The sequence below is a fragment of the Neltuma alba genome, unplaced genomic scaffold, assembly GCF_004799145.2.
Source record: "Neltuma alba isolate B1F8T4 unplaced genomic scaffold, ASM479914v2 tig00011289_pilon, whole genome shotgun sequence".
NCBI lineage: Eukaryota > Viridiplantae > Streptophyta > Magnoliopsida > Fabales > Fabaceae > Neltuma > Neltuma alba.
The window spans coordinates 514,447-537,682 of NW_021635998.1; the positions used below are offsets into that span (position 1 = coordinate 514,447).

Consider the following 23,236-nt stretch of genomic DNA (forward strand, 5'->3'; position numbering starts at 1 on the left):
CACCCAACGAGCCACAATGCCACTCACCACATTCAAGAACAACATCACATTCCTCGGTGTTACAGGGTAGAGAAGAAGAAGAGTATGCTTAGAAACATTGCAAATATTACTTACTCGATTCTCAACCATGTGCACCACCAATCTTCTCCTCCAAGCTCTCCACGATCACATTGTTTGTCTCAGCCTTCATTAATGAAGCTGATTGACTGAGGAGCAATTTTGTCTTTTTACCAACATTTGCTATTTGCAATTTGAGACCGGGTCCCTCATGATAATTTGGCTTATTCAGGTGATCATAGAGTGATTTTGCTAATTCGAGGGTCATTATTTGTGATTTTTCCATACATATTTGTGTGTGTAAAGCCTCCTCCAAGTCCATACACATGCACTTCGATTTTGTTGCTCCGATGTGATGTCACCGTCTCAGAGTTCATATGCATCTTCCATGTGTATGGACACGTGTATCCATACACTTGCCATTACTCACCTATGACTTCACTTTGTTTTATTCTCCAAAAACCACTTGAATTATATTTTACTCGTTTCCATTCAACTCTAATTCAGATAACAAATTAATAAAAATGAAAATGAAAAGAATAAAGACATTCACGTATACAGTAAAAAACTAAACTAAATAATGTATTTATATATTTTTGAAAAGTTATATTATTTATCCGTGGAAATAATGTGGGGAGACGTTTTAGTTATTGTAATATTTTGAATTTATCAATAATAATACTAACAATGACTTTGAAATGAAATGCTGTCGGAATTTCTAACTTTAGACTCCTAGTCATGCGATATATTTAAACTTGTTTTTATCGAAAATAATAAAAACAATGATCAATATATACTACCTCTAGTATTTAATATAAGACCCTGTTTGATTTTTATTTTGGTTCTAAATATAAGACCAAAACTCACTTTGTTTCTTATATTTATATATTTTTTTTCTAAAGTAGTCATCCTAATAATGATAGTTTTAGTCAATACACTTGATTAGTAAGGATATTCTAGGAAAGACAACACTTATTTAGGATAAATAACTAATTCAACTTACTTTTTTAATCTCTTCAAATTAGTCAACTGACTCTTATAATTAGGACCAGAGGTAGTATATTTTTGAGCTGATTTTGGGAGCACTTTTGTAAAATGTCCTAGAAAGTGGAAACAGCAGAAGCAAACAGATAAGTGAAGAAAATTTGTCCATTTTAAAAATAAAAAGAGATATGAACAAATAAAATAAACAATGAAAAATTACTAAACAACTTAAGCCCAAGAGACAGGAAAATCCGGCTATTCTCTGCTATGCTCAAGAAAATTGCAGAGTGAAGTGGAAGGATTTGGAATCCGTTTGAACTTTCCGTCAAGCTCATTTGAGTGAGCACTGATCGGTGCACCGATCTCCACAGTCTGATCTTGTTCCCCTGATCCAAAGTTGATTACTATTCGTTATTTGTGTAAATCCAAGTAATGATTTGTGTTTTGCTTCATATGCTGGTACATCAATGAAGGCTCGGCATATGGCATGATCACACTCGGTTTCAGAGGCCTCTTTTGGGTTTCGGAGAGTTTTGGGACTGTTGTTGTGGGTTGGTCTTTTTTTCCTTCTTTCCTTCCCAAAAAAACAGAGAAAATTTTCGCTCCTTGGTTTTGTTTTTCTACTTTGGGTTGGATTGAAGTGATGCTCGACTTCAGGGAAAGTTCCTCTGCGGTGGGGTTACGGTTAAGTTTATGGAGGTAGGTAATATTGGGTGGGTGGGCAAGATGGAAGAGAATACTGAGCTCGAGGAAGGAGAGGCATGCTATAAAGATCGTGACGACAACATTGACCTTGGTTCTCTTTCTTGCATTGTAAGGGCTATACTTGAAAATAATTTTAATCAAGCTCAAGTTTTCCCGTTTGATTTTGGATTAGCTTCTTCTTTCCTAGTTTAAAAATTGTAGGCCTTCTTGTGTAATGGAGATAAAAAAACACACCAAATAATAGTTCTTTCTATTTAAATGAATGCTAACACTTTCATCATTATAAATAGTGTGACCTATGAATGTATCATTTTTTTTGGGTTCACGGTAAGATATAGAAAATGGAAGGGATATATAATGCAATGTTCATAATTGAGCTTATGTCATCTAGGAAACTTAGTGGTTCAATCCTTTAAAATCTGCCCGTAGAAGCTTTTAGCTGACAAATTGATTCTGTAGATGCTTTTCTTGCCGATTCAATTGTGAACAGCATAGTTGATTTGTTGCTAAGCAACTGTAATTGCCACACTTCATGCATATTATCATGACCAAGAAATAATCTTAGGCGCTGCAATATTTCTATTTGAGAAAGAATTTTAAATGTAAGTTTATCTGCTAGATTCTTTTGATAGTGCTGATGATATATCCAAGATACTTTATTATTTTGGCCTCTGAGAAGTCTAGTTCTTACTACCATTAAAAGAACAAGGATGAAGATAACTTCTCGAATTCTTATTGTCAATCTTCTTGAGGTCTGCCATAATGGTACTGGACCTTAATGATTATTCTTAATTATTAATTAATACTTTAATACCGTTTCAAATCTGAAATCAGCTAGTATAGTTTCATTGTAAAAATAATACAGCTGTGACTTGCTTTCTTTTCTTGAAGGATGAGAGGATTCAGCATGTTCTTGGCCATTTTCAAAAGGACTTTGAAGGTGGTGTTTCTGCTGAGAATCTGGGTGAGTGGCACATTAGAAATCATACATTGTTGAGAGGAATGAAGGAGCTGTCTTTGCACATACAAAAGTGATGGCATTTGATACGAATAATTTTTGCAGGTGCAAAATTTGGTGGCTATGGTACTTTCTTGCCTTCCTATGAATGTTCTCCTTTTCGATCTCATCCAAAGACCTCTCAAAAGAACTACTTGTCACTAAAATCTCCTTACAATAACCTTGTGGAGGTATTTGATTTTTTCTCCTCCTGACCATTTGATTGGAAATTAATATATGTTGCTGATATTTGTCAAGTTCAGAACAACTCCTGTTTGCTTGAGTAATGTGGTTATGTTATTATGCAGGCTACATCCAACAATTCAACAGTACCTTCACGTGTGCCTCCTTCTACAAGGCTTGGAACTGCTCCCTGTGGCACTAATTCATTACAAAATGCAAGAGCATTTTCAATTGATGATTCGATGAATAAAGATGTAGGAATTTCTTCCAGTGTAGGTGCTGAAAGTTTTTCTTTCAATGATGATAGTACTGATAAGTCAGGAAAACCAACTGACCAAAGAACTCTGAAATTTCGAATTAAAATGAAATATGATAACTTAGCTCAAAAGAATGCAGCGATTTATAGCGGTCTTGGGCTTGATACCTCTCCATCTTCATCAATGGACAACAGTCCCATAGAAACTGGGAGAGTGCCACCTGTATCTCAACAGACCGGTGAACAATCTCCAACTGGCATAATTCAGGTGCAAGAGTTTTTTTAATTTTTTTAAATAGATCCATACATGATCATTTTTTGACATTACACTTACTAAAATATTTGTATTTTAACTTTTTATGCAATGGAGCAGGCTATGACTTCCTTCCCCATCCCAGGGGGTGTGCTAATATCACCTCTGCAAGAGAGTATGCTTTACTTGAAAAGAAGGGAAAAAATTCATGGAGACGGAAAATCTTTGTCTGCTCTTAATGGTCAAGAAAATTGTTCCATGTCTGATGATTCAGAGTCTATAATGGGAGAGGAAGATTTGTTGAAGAAGAAAAAAGTGAGAATATTGCATCCAAAGAAAAGATTAGGAAATAAAACTCCAGACTGTAAGGATTTTCTCTTTAATGACTTGAAAGGCACCCCTCTGTTCAGTTCATTCTGTGACGCTGGCAAAACTGCTGAGATGATTGGTAGAGCTTCTGAAGTCTCCAAGAAGGTCAGTAAGGATGGGGCAAATGGCAGAATGGTGTCCACTGAAGCAGTGAAGGAGGAGTTGTTGGAGTCAATTTCTGGCCAGGATTTTGACAATAGTGATAAGAAACATATGGGAAGTGGTTCCAGGCAGAGGGTTATAGAGCGTAAGCCGGCAAATTCACTTAAAAATAACTCTCTTGGTCCTAATAATAATGGCCAGGGTAAAGGATCTATCAGTTCTCAGAAGGCTGACCTTGATGTAATAAAGTGTTTTGGTGAAGATTCTCAAAAAGTTGAGACTAATAGGAAAGGAAAGCTGTTATCTGACGGCAAGCATAAGTCTAAAGGGGATCAGAGTCCCAGTAAAGCTGTTGCTATTGCAAAAAAAGACACTTTCGAGGCGGGTAATAATGAAATGGTAAACAATAAAAAGAGTTCTGGCTTTGGCGATGATTCTAAAAGCAAAATGGCTAAAACAAAGTCATCAAAGTATAATGATGTTGGAGGCAGTGGTGCACATTCATTGAAACATGACGAAGTGGAATGCATAGCTGATGGAACAGACCCAGTAGATGGGAGTAAATATGAAGTTAAAATAAAGGAAAGGCAAAGCAGTGATAAAATGGAGAAGTTGATATGTGGTCCAGGCATAAAAGATGCTTTAAATGCATGTCCTGTTGCCAGAAATAAATCTGCTCCTGAAATGGTTCAAACGGCAGCAGCACCTCAACTTATTGAAGAAAATTGGGTTTGTTGTGATCGTTGCCAGAAATGGCGGCTTCTACCTATTGGTATAAAGCCAGAGCAGCTTCCGGAGAAATGGCTGTGTAGTATGCTAAACTGGCTGTAAGTTACTTTCTTATTTAGGGTTTGAGTTGTATTATGCTAGATATACATTTAATTTAATGTGAATGTTAAAGAACTGAGGACTATTTTTAACACCTTTTTCTTTCCTCATCTGTGCCAACATGTGTCTGTCCTATATATGCTATTGCCTTCTCAAGTGTTCTTTTGAAATTGCTTCCAGGCCTGGAATGAACCGGTGTGACATCAGTGAGGAGACGACAACTAAAGCACTTTATGCCTCATGTCAAATGCCCACTTCTGAAGGACTAAATAACATCCAAAATTCTGCCTCTGGGGCTGCAACTGGACTGGGCTCTGCTGGTGCTTGGCAATTGGGCCTCGCTCACCAGAACTCCTTTTCTGATGCATTGTCTGATCAAAGGAAAAAGAAACTTGGTGCCAAGGAAAAGAAAAAGGCAGAAATCAGTACTGATAATCTTCTGTCCTCTGATGCCACTCAGAACCGTGCTGAAGAATCTGGAAAAATTCCAAGTCACGAGCATCATGCAGAGGGAAACCTAATGAGGAGACCTATTTCTCAACAATATAGCAAGTTGAATAGCTTGATAGAAGCAAAACACATTCCAAAAGAGAAAGAAAAGAAAATGAATGGAGGTACTGCATTTTTTCAAAGTTGATATTCATTATCTGATTTATTTTTATATGACAAATAATTCATTTTTATTCTAATGGAAAAGATTGATATTATCACCAATGTACAGGTGATGGAAAACATGGTAAATTGAAGCGTAAAATGGAAGCTGATAAACATCAACCGAGAACTCTTGTGAAGCAGAAGACTGAAAATATTTACGTTGCTGATACACAGCTGAGTCCTGGCATGGACCTAGAGAAGGTGGCTCAAAATTCAATAAATGGTTTTCCAACAAAGGCTAGTGGGAAGGATATGCGGAAATATGATGAGTATTGCTTATATGAAGATGTAGCGGACAAGTTAGCAGGTCCTGTAAAGAAACAAGGAGACCAGACTCAGGTCTTGTCAGATCATGGGTCCCTGGATCTAAAAAGCCATAGTGAAAATGGTTCTTCCTTGAATAAAAGGAAATCGGAGGACTGGCAGGATGCCAATAAGCTTCACAACATGTCCTTGCAGGATGATAGACAGTATGGTAAAGGCAGCGCAAGTGGCTGTAGGAAGGAAAAGAAGTTTAAAGTTTTGAACCCAGAGGCAAAGTTATGCACTGAAAGTGAATATAAAATGAAGAGAAAAGATGAGATGAATCAAAGTTGCTTGTCAGGAAGTAAAAATCATGCTGCTATTGGTGCAGAAGTTGGAAGTGTTGATAAGATCTATCCTCAAAGAAAGCATGATGAAAAGTTTGCGTCTAGCAAAGTTTTGGATGATGGTGATCCACTGGGCAGGGATTTGGGCTCTGGATTGCTATCATTGGCGGCAACTTCAAGCTCTTCTAAGGTTTCAAGTTCTCATAAATGTAAAACCAACCATGCAGATATGAAAGGTTCACCAGTAGAATCTGTTACCTCGTCTCCTTTAAGGATCCCCAATGACAGGAAGGGAAAGCTACCAGTAAAAGCGAAGGAGGAGAGAGTTTCATGTGACTTTCATTCTGAATCCCTCAAATTTGCTTCAATTGGGTCCCATGTTGGGGATGCTGAAGACAAAGCTGGTATTCAAGCTAAAACTTCTGAAGTTAGGGACAACCATTTGCTTAATTTTGATGTTGCTACTGTACAACAACATGGTCATTGTGCTAATTGCAAAAGCAGAGTGAATAAGTGCAACCAGGAAAGTGCACTTTCTTGGGAAAAATCTGGTAAGGTTGCGCCATTGAGGGGTAAAGAAGAAGATAAATGGTCTGGTTCTGAGGTTGATAGGAATAAGACTAAGTTTTCTGCTTCAGAGAATGGTTATTTCAAAAATAGTGGGGGCCAAGAATCAGCTGCTGATCCCAATTGTGATGCATTTAGTCGGGGGTCAAAAAGTAATGCCAAATGTAGTTTTGCCAAGTCTAAATGCGAGGGTAAGAAAAATTCTGTTAGACTTTGTCCAGGTGAAATTGGAAAGCAAACTGAACTAAGACGAAAAGATTCTGAGAAATCAGATCCAAAAGTGGATGCTTCATTTAGCACTAGCAAAGAAATTCTCTCCCAGGAAAACCTAATACAGGATTTAGAGGATGGAAATAAAGTTGATACTGTTTGTTCAGAATCACGAGATGGCAAATCAAAAGTTCTATCATCTTGGATGGGTGAAGAAAAGGGGGAAACACTATCAGGCTCCAGAACTGCATGCGAGTCTAAAAAAGGAGATACCTGTATTGAGCATCCAATCCATGCATCAACCAGTGGTGATGTGGGCAAGTTAACGAAAATTTCTGCTGGTGCCAGCGGCAAGGGTGGGGTTAATTGTAGTTCAGGAGCCTCTGGAGCTGATCGGCCATTCCCTGGGACGATCCCAGTGAGAAAAAATTCTAGCCAAATGGCCTATGACACCCTGAAAGAAGCCACAAACCTAAAAGATAGAGCTGATCATTTTAAGGTAACTCGAGCATTTTAAAATTTATTTTTCCCCTCACATGTTTTTCGCTTGTACCTGGCATCTTTCCTTTTATAACTGGTGGTTTGAATGCTGTTTATTTTGTAGAGCTCTGGGTTTGAATTTGAAAGTAATGAGACTTTCTTTGAAGCTGCCTTGAAGTTTCTTCATGGAGCCTCGCTTCTAGAAAATTTTGACAAGGAGAGTAGCAAGCATGGAAATATAAGTCAAATGCAAGCCTATACTACTGCAGCTAAACTTTTTGCGTAAGCACAATTTTGAAGTTGTAGCTTGAAATTTATTTTATGTGAGCTTTTTATCTTAGTGTAAGTACAATATTGAAGTTATAACTAGATGGAATTCGAAAAGGAATAGAGGTTTATTAGAAGTCTTAGTGTTCATTATTGCCTCTAGGTTCTTAGAATTATTTTTATCAACATCTCTAAGAGTTTATTCTCAGACTCTATTATAAAAAAGGAGAGGAAGGAAGTAATTAAATATAACACAGTATAATTATTTAACCAATATTTATATGGGATATTAGTTGATGTATCTGCTCAGTTCCAGTTGTGAGAACCATTTTTCAACCCCTGGAAACCCTTTTTTTGGTCCCCAATGGTATGGATTGCGCTTTAGCATATATCAGGAAAGCAATGGGGGCTATTAAGTTTGGGTTTTCCATGGCCAGATTTGTTGTGTTGCAGTTTATCATTTTTCCTTTTCTAGTGTTTACAGTTATTTAAAGTTAAAAAACTAGCTTAAGTGGAGTTTTCATGCTTCTAAACCATCCCTTCAGATCTTGTTGCATTCTTTGTGGGCTTTTATTTATTTATCTATTTATTTTGGTGGGGGAGAGTGGGAAACGTATTCTAAACATCAAATAAGAATATCTTCACCTCTTACTTTCACTAATAGAAAGCATAGATTAGTGATATCCATTACTATGAAGTGACGTATACATATTCGCCAATAAGTTATATTATCAAGTACCCTATGAAGAGAGGTTATATCGACCAGATCAAACATGATCTGAAATAAGACATTATTATTTTATGCATAAACGTGTTATTTTTATTTTTTATTTTGTTTTTGTTTTAAATTTTTGCTGCCATCCAAATAAGTTATTCATGGATCTGTCCTTGTGGGGGCATGCCATTTATGGGATACAGATGGCCTAACTGTGACCAATTTATCAGCTACAAACGAACTGTCATCTTTTCCTTGAGCAATTCACTTTAAGCTTGCATTCAGCTGTTAAATGCCTTTTCAAATGAATTTCAGATCTTGTGCCGATGAATATGAAAGACACCACGAGATAGCTGCAGCTGCCTTGGCACATAAATGCATGGAGGTTGCGTATATGAGAGTGGCTTATAGTAAACATTCTAGTATAAACAGGGATCGAAATGAATTGCAATCAACTCTACAACCGGCTCCTCAAGGTAATTGAATTAATTGTGAATATTTTGTAGTAACGCTTGATGTCTTCTAGTTGTTGATGCATGCCGATTTTGCAATGTCTTTTACTTGAACACTTCTTCTAGCAGTGGATTTATTAAAGTGATGCATCTGCGCATCCAAAGTCCTCCCCCCTCTTCTACAAAATTTGGTATGTTGAAAAGCTATGGGGTGTCCTAAATTGAGCAACTAGGTGTCCTAAATTGCGCAACTAAGTTTTGATGCTCCCTGTGTATTATTATTTATTTGATGGATGCATGCATCCAACAGTGATTCAAGTCAGTGATGTGTCACTGCATTTTTATTCTTTGTTTTAGGTGAATCTCCTTCATCTTCTGCATCAGATGTTGATAACTTGAATAATCAGGCAGCAGCGGATAAGTTTACTTTGCTCAGGGGTACTGGGACTCATGTTGTCAGTAACCAAGTTATATCTGCTCGACATCGCTCAAAATTTGCCCGTCTTCTTGACTTTGTAAGTTAAAACTTTTATTGACACACACTATGGGTTGTTAGAAGGTTTTGTCAAGTTTCTTTGGTGGTTAAAAAAAAAAAAAAAGGAGTATTGCAACTTTTATTGGGATCAAATGGGATCAAATGCAAGGAAATATAGTTGTGTGAGATATTAGTGTTTGAGAAGAAATCAATATGGAAGTTCAGAATATGTTCCTTAGAAACAGCTTTCAGTGTCAGGCAGATCTCAGCCCAAACTTCTATTTCTTGGAAGTCATGCTATTTACTGAATGTATACTTATAGAATGATAAGCTGGTTTATTGCTTTTATCATTCTTATTTTTTCCCCAATAATAAGTACTTAGCCGCATAGTTAGCGAGTTTCACTTATTGTTTCCATACGAACATGAGGCTTTATTATGTAGCTCGATAGTTATAACTTCCTCTGTTTAGTCACTATGGATCACAATTAGCCTGTGATTTTGCAGACTCAGGATGTAAATTATGCAATGGAGGCCTCTAGAAAATGCCAGAGTGCTTTCGCAGGTGCTATCATGATCATGGAAGAGGCACGGAATGGGGACTGCTTAACTTCTATGAGGAGGGTAATTGATTTGAGCTTCCAGGATGTAGATGAGCTTGTAGGTCTGGTTTGGACTGCAAGAAAAGCCATAAGTCGCGCTCATCTCAGTGGTGCTAGAGATTAACTTGATACTGTATATAATGTAAGTTTTTGGTTTGGCTTCTCTACCAATATGGCATCCGGAAAGGAAGGGGAAAAAGGGCATCTTCATAGGCTGACACTTTGAAACCTGCGAAGAGGCAGGTCGCCCTTCTGTACATGTGTACAAAATGAGATTGATTAGCAAATTTTGTAATCTATTTTGAATTTGCTCAGGTTCTTCTTGATGTGGAATGGGCACAATACTCTCACCCTCAAATTTTTGTAGGTTAGGAAGGGGGATGAGATTCCTGCTATTTAACTGACGCAGGATGCTCATTTTATTATAGTTCTATGCTATATTCTTTGCTCCACTGAGTTGGAGCCCAGGAAAATAGAGTCTGGAAATGTCAGGCAACAATTTTTGAGGGCATTGAATACTCATATAGTTATAATTGGTCTATTTTTTTTATACAAAAGAAATAGACTCTATCATCTTATGGAATTTTTGAATAGATCGAATTTCTTTCAGAGAGTTTCCTTTTGCCTGTGTGTGCGTGTTGAACCTTTACTTTTCCATGCCAGCTATTGGCTTTGAAGAAAGTACACATACAGGTATCTTTTTCCTCTTCATGGCTTCATTTATAAATCCGGGTTTCGTGTCTTTGCTTTACGATTTATGTCCCTCTATCTTTGTAGGTCATACTGTTGATAATTGGATTCTGCTTGACTGTTTAAAAGGATACCAGTGTGTTTATGCAGGGCATCTTGTGCAGAATATTACTGCAAAAAAGCTTGGTTTGCCATAATTTTATTTTGATCCACTTCTTTATTTTCTGTAATCTTTTCATCTGAACTTATTAACATTGTTATTGGTGTGAATTGCAGTAGCTATCTTTTCAACTTAATGCTGCAAACTGCATTAAAGCTTTGACGAGGAGGCATTGAAGTTCTCTATCTGTCAGCTTGTGCCTTGTATTTTCACCATTGGATGGGTAAATGAATCTATTTTTATGATTTTCTTGTGGTTACGGACATCAGTGTCCTGTTTTTCTTTGATTAACGAAGCTTCTGCACTCCTGATTGTGTGGTTATCTCCGGTTTCAGCATGTTGTTTCTTTTGATTGGTTGAGCTGGTTTCATAGTCCTACACAGCCATGGCTCTAGAAGAATCTTCTTCCTGTTTGATCCGCTTTACTATTCAGTTTTCTTTTCCTTTGTTTTCAAATTATTTAGAATGACTGTCACCAAACAAAAAAAAAATTATTTAGAATGAGAATAATTTTAATTTTTCTTGATTTGCTCTGCTGGGAATCTGATTGGACAAGATGGGGCTAAACTGCATTGAACTCTGGTTTCCACTGTTAGAATGTTTTGCCATACTTTCTGTATTGGGAAAATTACATTAAAGGATGCGAATTTGATAAAAGATCAAATTGAATGATCTCAAAATCCGTAATCATTCCCAATGATCAGTAGTTACTATTAGATTTTTGGGATTTATTATAAGGTTTGAAGGCCACTTAGGAAAGTGTTTTTTCTTTTTTTTTGCTAAAATATAGGTATCCTCTTATTGGAGGCAATCCTATTCGAGGTACTGTCGAGCACTAAATGTGGGTACCTCTCCCAGCAAGGATTCGAACATTGGTTCACCATGTTGTGAGAGACTAGCCCCTTCTGCTAGACCCAACCCCTATTGGTCACTTAGGAAAATTACAGTAACTCTGCTGGTAACATTTCTAACTTTGGTATACATGAAAGGAAGTTCCTGAAAGGTAAAATGAGTGAGAAAATCTTTCCCAGACATGTTTGGTTCAACAGATCTTGTCTTCTTAGGGAACCATGCTTCCCTCAAGGAATTAGGTCTTCTCCCTTTAGGTTATGGAACTGGGTTTCTTTCACAGAATCCAAAGTTTGTCCCCATTTTGCCCTGAGTTGTGAAATATTCTGTTCATCGGTACGGTTTGTTGCTAAAGCATTGAAGCCGTTCGGGATTGTGTTCAACACCACCGAATTCAGACCAAGCCCTTGCATAAATTGACGCTGCTGTTTGCATGTTTTTCAACTCATCTGGGTGTTGTACTTGAAGCCATGAAGCTTGTGGCCTTAACGCCTTTATCCCTCTCCAGATCCATCCGACCATTTTATTTCAATCATATTTTTTTTGTGTAATTTTGACGGATAAACATGTAATTCTTTTACATTATTCTTCCTTTCCAATTTTTTCATGCCTTCATAGTAAACAGTGCGTCTCTCTTCCCTTCCCATTCGTAAATATAAAGCATTTTGGACATGTAAGGAAGGGTGTCATGGCGGTTATTTCTCCTTCTGCTTCCTTATTCTCCTTATTCGTTTTTAAATACTATCTCTGGTTTTTTATATAAAACTTTTTTTGAATTTTATTTATTCTATTTATTTATTTTTTAAAAATAGTTTTTAAAATAATAATAATTCTAGTAAATAAACTTGATTAGCAAAAATATTTTAAAAAAGATAATATTTATTTATTATAAATAAATAATTTAATTTATTTTTAATTTATTTAAATTAGTTAATTAGTTCTTATATTTAGGACTGAAGGTAGTATAAATCCTTCCAACCAAATATGATCTTAATATAACTTTTGTCATGCATGAGTCCTTGGTTGTAACTTCCCCTATTTTGTTGTAAAAAAACCCTCTATGCCTTAGTTACTCGTATTTATTGAACGCATCAAAAGTTTGTAGCACGCAGAGTGCTTACACAGAGTAACTATGCAAAGTTGTGAACATACAGACAGATATCTCTGACAGAGGACATCATCAGTCGTATGTGCAAGAATCTTGAACTTCAGAGAATTGTTATCAAGGCTTGCTTTTAATTTCAATCTCTCTCTCTCTATATATATATATGTATGTATATAAAATACTTTTTATGCTCAAAAAATAATAATTATTCAGTAATTTTTATTTTTAAAAATACAAGTAGGGAGGATTGGAAGGAAAATAATTATTAAAAGAAATGACAATATTTTATTAAGATTTTTTGGTAATTTTTTTTTTCAGACCTCATAATTTTTTCATAGAAGTATTAGTCATTTTTTATGCTCTAAATATCATGTTAATTTTGTTTTCATTGTCTTTTAGTGTATGTCCGACGATGTTGAATCACGAGTGTTTGGAGTATTTCGTTATCCGTTTGCATCATATTATTATAGTTCACATATTTTTTTGAAAGATAAAATATTTTTTTGAAGGATAAAATGAATTAGAATTTTTTATTTAGAATTAAATAAACAATCAAACTAGTTCTTATGTTAAGAATTGAAAGTAATAGTTCGGATATTCTTTTAAATATACTTTAATTGATTAGAATTTAATTGGTATTCCAGTTCTCTATCACGTATAGAGAATGGAATAATTTCTTTCCGCTGTTATTAAAGAAAACACATAGAGAGAGAGAGAGTGGAAACATGATCAGCTGGTGAACATTCAACATTTGATAGTTTTAATTTACTTCTGTAATCTATTCTTAATAACCAAAGGTTCTAAAATATCAAATAAATTTGAACATTTTTAAAATGCTTACAAGTCTTTCAAGACTGCATCACCTAAAACTCCTACATTTTCGAAGAGTTGAAAGAATTAGCTCACACAAATACGAAATACTAATATTAAATGATGATCATCGCCCATCTTCAATCTCAAATGCTATTTCTCTCTGTATGCTATCATAGACAGCTGAAGTGCTAGCACTAGCATTTCCGTACCCATCAGTTACATGACCAAGCAAGTATTCACATTCCTCAGACATCATATCCTCTCGCTTTCCCCAAGGATGTTTTTTCATAGAAATTAGACCCTCTAGTTCCGTTGCTACTTCTTTCATAGTCGGCCTTTCCTCTCCATTAACCCTGATGCATTTCCTTGCCAAGAAAGCAACTTCTTTTAGTTGCTCTTCATTCTTCTGATCTAACACTCGCTTGTCAAGAATCTCCCACAAGTTGTCTTCTTTCAGTGAAGATGCAAAGTGCATAGCCAAATTTCTTTGCTCTGGTTTGTTGAAGTCAACTGCTTTATTTCCAGTAACTAGCTCCACAAGCACAACCCCAAAACTATAAACATCACTTTTCTCATTCAATTGACCCGTAAGGAGGTATTCTGGATCCAAATATCCTAACGTCCCTTGGACTACGGTGGTAACTTGAGTTTCATCAAGAGGAACAAGTCTTGAGGCTCCAAAATCAGAAACTTTTGCCCTATGATTGTGATCTAATAGAATGTTGGCAGATTTAATATCGCGATGAATAATTGGAATAGAAGCAGCAGAGTGTAAATATGAGATGGCTTCGGCTGTTTCTACAGCAACCCTTAATCTAATCTCCCATGAAAGAGGGTGCTCACTCTTTAGTGGGTCTATATGTTCAAGAAGGGTGCCATTGTCCACATACTCATAAACTAACAAAGGAACTTCCGTTTCAAGACAACACCCAAAAAGTTTGACCACATTCCTATGGTTAATTTGGGAAAGTACAGCCACTTCATTGATAAAATCCTTAATCTGTCTAGGATCCCCACCTATTCTGGACTTTTTGATGGCAACAAGCGTGTTATCTGGTAATATACCCTTATAAACTGTGCCTTGTCCTCCACGGCCAAGAATTCTACTTTCATCAAAGTTGTTTGTAGCAGTTCTAAGCTCATCTTCAGAAAAAATCCTGGATCTATCAGTATGTCCTTGTTGTTGATAAATTTGCTGCAGCATATAATTTCCTCCATTTTGCTCAAAATACTTCCTTCTAAGTTGCTTTAGTGATCTTTGCTTGTGTCCCCAGCATAATGTGGAGACAAATGTGAAGACAAAAAGGAAGGCAACAGAAATGCCTGCAAACAACGTTCAAAATATTATCCAGAGATAAACCATGGTTTTGGACGCTACATAATGCTAGTATCCCCCGGTCCCATATATTGTATTGATTCTCTCTTGTTGTGGTTAGAGAGATAAAGACGCTGTGCGTGGTAATGCTTTCAATAAAAATAAACTATTCTCTAAAAATGGAAATGAGGCATGCAAATTAACCAATGTGGCATGGCTGAAATAAATTGTTTGTCTGCGATTGACACATCTTAAAAAAGATAATGGCATGTCATTATAAAGCTGCTGATGTCACTGACTTTTGCGACATTATATTGCAGCTGCGAGGCCTGTTGGTTTTTATTTTCTTAATCCAAGGAATGGGATGACAAACTATTTCTAAATCTAAATCAATCGCCATCATTTTAACACAGTTAGCCATATATATATATTGTATATATGTATACACACATATAATTTCTTTAAAAATGAAGGATATTAATTATCGATATGCTCAGATGAGTCGAACATGAAGTGTTAATTTATTAATTAGTATTCTCACCCAATGAGATTTCCATGAAAGGGAATTTGCAGCCGGATCCGTCGATATAGCCGTCGCCTCTGTAACCCGGCGGACAAGAACACGTATAATTTCCTTCCATATTGTGGCATCTCCTACTGCAGCGATGCTTCCCGTCATCGCACTCGTTAATATCTGCAAAATTAATCCTTAAGTTCATTATACATATCCGTTATCTCTAAGTACAGGGGCCATATCAAAATCGAAATCTGGTCCTAGATGTCATATCTCAAACAAACTTAGCGGAAGAGCTTGCCTATTATATCTCTTTGGCACTTAAAAGCAAAAACAAGTGAGAAGCAGCAGCGAAAAGAGCCAACAAAGCTGAATATAGCACACCCATATAGACATATAGACAGATAAACGTTGTTTGAAAGTTAAAAACAGAAGCTTTGCTCGGAAAGCTGAGGCATATATACCTTTGCAGCCTGTATCGAGGTCAGAGAGGTAGGGGTTGCCTCTGAAACCTTCTTTACAAACGCAGTAGTACCCCATGCCGCTTTCTGAGTTTCTGCATCTACTGTTTTGCTTGCAGGCATCGTCACATGTCTGCTTGGCAACAGCCCAATCTAGAACCAGGGGAAATCGTTTTTCCTCGACATCAAGCAGATCTCGAGAGGGAGAGAAGTTGAAGAATCCTTCCTGGGCAACAAATGCATAGCCGCAGGGGTTGAAGTTATGCACGTCCGTGTAGTTGCGAAAACTCCCCAAGGTGATATCATAGTTCCTGATGGCTCTGGGGAAATTGGTCCGACAGCATCCCACACCAGAGCATGCCCCGTCTTCAAAGATCGTCTTGTTACTGCATATCAACGAGCAACCTGCTGTAAAGCTGCTGTTCAGGTCGCTGATGTAAGCGTAGGTGTCACAGCCCACCACTGTGAATATGTTCCTGGTGTTTGATATAGAATAGTTCCTGAACCATATTGCGTAGCGATCAGAACTAAAGGTTGAACGATAGCATTGCTTGGAGACTTTAGCCGTGACGGTCAATTCAGGAGGATCTAGGGAGATGTTGCGAACTGGTATTTTACTGCCTAGACGCAATTGTGTTGTGGGTTGTCCAGATGATGAGTCCGTGGTGGTTGTGCAGTTGAGGAGAAACTTTTCATTCATGGAGCAGTTCTTGCTAGCGCCAAAGGGATAGGGGATGCTCACGCCCCCACAAGTGTCTTCGCAACCAGGTTTCGTTTGGGCCCCCACCGCCACCGCCGTCGCCGTGCAGACCAGCAATACCAGTTTAAAGTGCAGGGCACTCAAACCCATCTCGGAGATTTCTGGTGTGGACATATATGCAGGAGCAATTAAGAGCTACGTAGGATGGAATTATATATAGAACACGAAGCTTCGTTTGTAATGACGCACAAGGACGAAGGAAGGAGCTCGTAGACCGACGACTTGATCTTAATGTCTGTTTTTCCACAGCGCATGACCAAATCATTGGCGTAGAGGGTCTTGGTCTTCTTTCTTATAGCTTACTTCCGAAACTCCGGTCAAAGTCGCTTCCTTTGATTTTTCTTTTGTTAATTTTTTCCACAAAGACTTTGTATGTGGTCCCAGCCCGGTTGGGGTCACTCTCCACTTAGCTTCCCGTTAATTTCCCTCCACTCACGTAAAACGGCACCTTTTTGCATTTCCCTCGTGAAGAACATTGATGCAGAGATTTACTGATTTTTCATGCTTTATTTGGTGCTCCGTCTGACAGGTACTTTTTAATAAAGTATAGATAAGTTGGGTTTTAGTTCGACTCATCAGAATCAGGGTATGTCTTTAAATTCAAAAAATAGGTATAAAAATATTTATAGATTGTCTATTAATAAGGTTCTCATATTAGTAGTGGGATTCAAATTCACGACTCGCAGCATTGTGATTTATAAGTGAATTCCTTATCAATTGAACTAATTCTTATTGGCTGTTTTTATCCTTTTTATTTTCTCCGCCAAGTGTCATCTCCACGCAGTTGGATTAAAAAGGTTGGGACTTCATATAATGTAGCTCAACAATGTTCATATCATTCTTCTAAGTTATGAAATTATGTATCGAAGTTTCGTAGTTACAAGCATAATCTATTTTATGAACAGATATTATCGTACGGGGTCTAAGCAAACATTTTAAGCAACAACATCAGGAGTCTCTCAAACACGGCCTATAGATCACTAGAAGGCCACCTCTATGTCGGCGCGTTTAAGTGAAAGCCTGACATTCAAGTACGCAAAGCTTCATCTGTAATGACGCACAAGGGTGTTTGGAAATCTCCTTGAAAACCATATTTACGCTTAATATATGGTAAAATTTTCATTACATATTGGTTTAATACGGCATAAAATTACTTAAAATAGTCCAGAACCATACAACACGTGTCCAAATCAATTTCGCAGGATGAAATCGAGCCATGGACGCCATACACGTAGGGCCTTCTCTCCTTCCAAAGTCACGCGTTTACTTTGTTTGTTTTTCTCTCTCTGTATATATATACATAACTTTTATTCCTTAATATAAAAACTAATTAACTAATTTGAGTAGATTAAAAAGTTTATTAAGTTAGTTATTTATAATAAATGAATATTTTTCCCTTAAAATACTCTTATTAATCAAGTGTAATATTTTTAACATTTGATGAAATATTAAGAACTACCTAGAAAAAAGATGAATAAATATGAGAAACAAAATGGATTGAAATCTTATATCTAGGACTAAATTAAAAATCAAACTAGTTTTGATATTAAGGACCTGAGGTAGCATACATATATATACATATCTTTTATTATAAGCATCTAGTTATCCTTCTTACTTTATGTAATTTCAACTCGTTGCAACTATTTTTAATCAAATAAGTATATATACATGTAGGTATATGTGTACATACAGTATTGATTCTATTTATAGGGATTGAGACCCATTAATATTTGACACGTATCAACGCAGTGAAGCAGCTAGGGGTTGTGTTCAACACCACCAAATTCAGACGAAGTCCGGCCCCTGCATAAATTGTAGCTGTTGTTTGCCTGTTCTATACATCTATATCTGTTTTTTTTGCCTCCTCTATGTGTACAATTTAAATAATACATGCACGGACACAAACATGTTAAAAGTATGTTTGAGTTTAGGACCTTATCCAAGCATAACATGCGGCGCTGCTACTAATTAAAACAACTTGTTGTTGATGGAACTCATTGATCTTTGTGTTATGTGCTTGAGGTTTGAAGCCATGATGCATGTGGCACCTTAATGCTCTTGTCCCTCTCTAGCTAGATCCATCCTATGATTTTACTGTTGGAATCATACTGATGATTAGTACATCTCTCTTTTCTTCTCATTCCTATATATGGAGCATTTTGGACTTGTAAGGTACTGCTATTTTTTCTTCCCAATCTGCTTCTCCTCCTCTTTCCTTCTTCTAAAAATTAATTCCTTCCAACCGAATATGATCATAATATATCTTTTGTCATGTATGAGTCCTTAGATGTAACTTTTCCTTTTATTTTGTTGTAAACAACTCTATACATGCCTTAATTATTCGTATGTATTATTGCACACACATCAAGTTTGTAGTATGGCGTTTACGTGGAGTAACTATTTAAACAAGCAGATAAGACAGAGCACATCGATCAATTGTATATATGTCCAAAAATCTTGAATGAACTTCAGAGAATTATTATCAAGGCTCGCTTATATATATATATATATATATATATATATGATGGTTGTAATACTCAAAAAAGTAATTATTATTCAGTAATTAATATTTTTTAAATTAAAAGTATTAGTCATTATTTTAACATCTAAATATTATGTTCTCTCCGTATAAAATAACCGGGACCTGGGGGTGGGGAGAGAGACTCGAATCATTATCAACTCGTAGAACTTCGGGATTTGATAATGTTAACTTACTTTTATCCTTAATAACCGAACATTTTTAAAATCCCTACAAGTCCTTTCAAAACAACGTAATTACCTGAAACTCCTACATTGGCACAGAGTGGAAAGAGTAGCAGCTAAAACACATGAGAAATACTAACATTAAATGATCATCGCCCATCTGCAATCTCAAATTCCATTTGTTTCTGTATGCTATCATAGCCAGCTAAAGTGTCGGCACTAGCATTCCCATAGCCACCATTATAGCCAGCTGAAGTGCCAGCAGGAGCATTCCCATAGCTGCTAGCCACGTGACCAAGCAAATATTCACATACTTCAGACATCATATCCTCTCCCTTTACCCAAGGATGCCTTTTCACGGCAATTAGACCCTCTAATTCCATCGCTACTTCTTTCATAGTCGGTCTTTCCTCTCCATTAACTCTGATGCACCTCCTTGCCAAGAAAGCAACTTCCTTTAGTTGCTCTGCGTTCTTCACATCCAACACTCGCTTGTCGAGAATCTTCCACAAGTTGTCTTCCCTCATCAAAGATGTAAAGTGCATAGCTAAATTTCTCTCTTCTGGCCTATTGAATTCAACTGCTTTATTTCCGGTGATTAGCTCCACAAGCACAACCCCAAAGCTATAGACATCACTTTTCTCGTTCAACTGACCTGTAAGGAGGTACTCTGGATCCAAATACCCTAATGTCCCTTGAACCACAGTTGTAATTTGGGTTTCATCAAGAGGAACAAGTCTTGAGGCTCCAAAGTCAGAAACTTTTGCCCTATGATTGTGATCTAATAGTATGTTGGTAGATTTAATATCGCGATGAATAATTGGAATAGAAGCAGCAGAGTGTAAATATGAGATGGCCCCGGCTGTTTCTGCAGCAATCCTTAATCGGGTCTCCCATGAAAGAGAGTTCTTGTTTTTTAGTGGGTCTATATGTTCAAGAAGGGTGCCATTGTCTACAAACTCATATACTAACAAAGGAACTTCAGTTTCAAGACAACATCCGAAAAGTTTAACCACATTCCTATGGTTGATTTGGGAAAGTACAGCCACTTCATTGATAAAATCCTTTATTTGCCTATGATTTCCACTAATTCTGGACTTTTTGATGGCCACATGCCTGTTATCTGACAATATACCCTTGTAAACCGTACCTTGCCCTCCATGACCAAGGATTCTGCTTTCATCGAAGTTGTTTGTTGCAATTTTGAGCTCGTCTTCGGAAAAAATCTTGGTCCTATCAGTATGTCCTTGTTGAAGATAAATTTGCTGCAGCATATAATTTCCTCCATTGTGCTCAAAATACATTCTTCTAAGTCGCTTTAGTGATCTTTGCTTGTGTCCCCAGCATAATGTGGAGACAAATGTGAAGACAAAAAGGAAGGCAACAGAAATGCCTGCAAACAAAGTTCAAAATATTAGCTGCACCCAGAGTACCAAGTAAACCATGGTTTTGTACACTAAAAGCTAATATATGCTTTGTTTACTGTTGCCATCATCCCCAGGTCCAACAGTCCTGATTCTCTCGTCGTGTGTAGAGAGATAAAGAAGCTGTGTATTGTAATGCTTTGAATAAAAATAAATAAACTTTTCTCTAAATATGGAAATGAGGCATGCAAATTAACCAGTGTGACAACTGAAATAAATTGTTTGCTTGCGATTGACAAAGCCTAAAAAGACAATTTGGCACGTCATTATAAAGCTGCCGATGTTTCTAAATCCAAATCAACCGCCGTCAATTTAAGATTGTTACCCACGCGCGCGCACATATAATTTCTTTGAAAATTAAGGATATCAATTATTTGTGTGATTGATTTGCTTGGATGATTCGAACGTTAAGGGTGAATTAATTAGTATTCTTACCCAATGAAATTTGCATGAGAGGGAATTTGCAGCCTGATCCGTCGATATAGCCGTCACCTCTATAACCCGGCGGACATGAACAAGTATAATTTCCTTCCACATTATGGCATCTCCAGCTGCAGCGATTCTTTACGTCACACTCATTAATATCTGCAAAATTAATCGTTAAGCTCATTATAGTTATATATATATCCCCTTGTTGGAATATTTTAAAAATGAAAATGATGTGTTTTTTCCGAAAAGTCACGTGCTTATAGGCTAAGGAATTTATATGAAGAGTTGTGTATGGGATGGGCAAACCACCAAGGTCATGTTTCTTCAGTTTTTACAGACAACTAATGGCAGGTCATAACTTCAAAAAAAAAAGTGATAAACCACCTGTTGGTGAAAAGTTGTATTGTTTTAGTTAAGAAAAACCTATATAGTACATGGATGTGACTCTTCACAAAAAAAGTTATTTTAAATAACTTTTGATTATTAAAAATATATTGCTTCATCAACCACATGATTATGACTTTAAATTAAAAAAGTATATTGTGGCATGAGACACTTCTTCAAGGTGTCACTTTATCGTTTATATATACTTCTCACTGTTATTCTATGTAAACAACGCATAAAAAATATAACATCAAACACATTGTCTTTGCCTTTGAATAAATACAGGAATAAAGTCAAATTATCATTTTATGAAGTTCATTATTGCCCCAACTTAAGTTTTGGTTGTGCAAATCATACTCAAAGGTTTTTATTACATCTTAAAGAAAATTTGTGTTGAAAGAAAATTTACCGATCAACTCAAATATTGTTTCCTAAGATTGAAATAGACAGAGATGAATTAAGCCTAAAGAAAGAGTTACACGTCTTGAAGATTACATGCACAATTTTCTTTTATATCTTTTCTCCTTCTACTCTTCAAATAACCATTGCCAGTATACCTCTAAGCATAGCTATATAAAAATCAGACTTGCACTAGATCTCATATCTCAAACAAAGAAAGTCATTTCTTAGGTAATTAAAAGCAAACGAGTGAGAACCAGCAGCGAAAGAGGCAAAGCTGAATGCACAAGCGTATAATCTAATTAAAACATATAGACAAAAAAAACGTGGTTGAAAGTTGAAAATGGAGTAGCTTTGTGGCATACCTTTGCAGCCAAGATCGGGAGAAGAGAGGTAGGGGTTGCCTCTGAAACCTTCTTTACAAACGCAGTAGTACCCCATACCACTTTCTGAGCCTTTGCATATGCTGTTTTGCTTGCAGGCATAGCTGCTTGGATCTTTCTGGGCTTCACGGCATGTCTGATTGGCAACAGCCCAATCCACAACGACGGGAAATTGTGTTCTGTTGCTGAGATCAAGCAGGTCTCGATATGAGAAGTTGAAGGATCCTTCCTTGGCAACAAAGGCGTAGCCGCAAGGGTTGAAGTCCCGCACGGCCTTGTACTTGCCAATGCTACTCGTCAAGGTAATATTGTAGTTCATGATGGCTTGGGGGAAATTGGTCTGGCAGCATCCCACACCGGAGCATGCCCCCTCCTCGAACCTCGTCCTGCTCCTGCAACTCAACATGCAGCCTGTTATAAAGCTGCTGTTCAGGTCCTTGAAGTAAGCGTAGGTGTCACAGCCCACCACCGTGAAGCTGTTCTTCGTGTTTGATATTGAAAAGTTCCTGAACTTAATTACGTGCCACCGAAACCCAAACTTTGAATTATAGCAGTGCTTGGAAACATTATCCGAGACGGTCAATTCAGGAGGATCAATGGAGATGTCCAGAACTGGAATGTTAGTACCGTAAATCAAACTTGTTGTGGCTTGTCCAGATGATGTCGTGGTGGTTGTGCAGTTCACAAAAAACTTTTCATTCATGCAGCAGTTCTTGCTGGTGCCAAAGGGATAGGGGATGCTCACGTTCCCACACTTGTTGTCGCAACCAGGTTTCGTTTGGGCCTCCGCCGCCGCCGCCGCCGCCGCCGTGGTGCAGACCAGCAATGCCAGTTTCAAATGCAAGGCATTCATCAAAACCATATCTCTCGGATCGATATATCCAGGATTTCTGGTGTGGCTATACAGGAAATAATAAGAGCTAGATATATGGCCAGGTGTATATTATATGCAGGACACTTTCAAATCCTGATCATTCGAGTACGCGAAGCTTCGTCTGTAATGACGCACAAGGATGAAGGAAGGAGCTTGCATTGTAGATGGACGACCTGATGATCTTAAGTTCTGTTTTTCCACAGCACGTCCAAATCATTAACGCAGGAC

General features: G+C 37.1%; 3 protein-coding genes across 3 annotated transcripts; 1 reads left to right on the forward strand and 2 right to left on the reverse strand.

Moving 5' to 3' along the window:
• Positions 1-1,317: 1,317 nt before the first annotated feature.
• On the forward strand, positions 1,318-10,328 carry LOC114711340 (uncharacterized). The gene is made up of 11 exons (XM_028895729.1): positions 1,318-1,854; positions 2,638-2,710; positions 2,810-2,934; positions 3,052-3,450; positions 3,556-4,733; positions 4,915-5,348; positions 5,456-7,254; positions 7,360-7,517; positions 8,533-8,693; positions 9,027-9,184; positions 9,651-10,328. The coding sequence occupies exons 1-11, from the start codon at positions 1,735-1,737 to the stop codon at positions 9,867-9,869; spliced, it is 4,824 nt and encodes a 1,607-aa protein (XP_028751562.1). The 5' UTR covers positions 1,318-1,734; the 3' UTR covers positions 9,870-10,328.
• Positions 10,329-13,486: 3,158 nt separating this feature from the next.
• On the reverse strand, positions 13,487-15,239 carry LOC114711357 (wall-associated receptor kinase 3-like). The gene is made up of 2 exons (XM_028895750.1): positions 15,219-15,239; positions 13,487-14,685 (listed from the first exon to the last, which is right to left on the reverse strand). The coding sequence occupies exons 1-2, from the start codon at positions 15,232-15,234 to the stop codon at positions 13,487-13,489; spliced, it is 1,215 nt and encodes a 404-aa protein (XP_028751583.1). The 5' UTR covers positions 15,235-15,239.
• A 4,025-nt stretch (positions 15,240-19,264) lies between these two features.
• Positions 19,265-22,996, reverse strand: LOC114711358 (wall-associated receptor kinase 2-like). Its single transcript, XM_028895751.1, has 3 exons — positions 22,117-22,996; positions 20,975-21,124; positions 19,265-20,508 (listed from the first exon to the last, which is right to left on the reverse strand). Exons 1-3 carry the CDS (start codon positions 22,994-22,996, stop codon positions 19,265-19,267), a joined length of 2,274 nt encoding a protein of 757 aa, XP_028751584.1.
• Between the last annotated feature and the right edge of the window lie 240 nt (positions 22,997-23,236).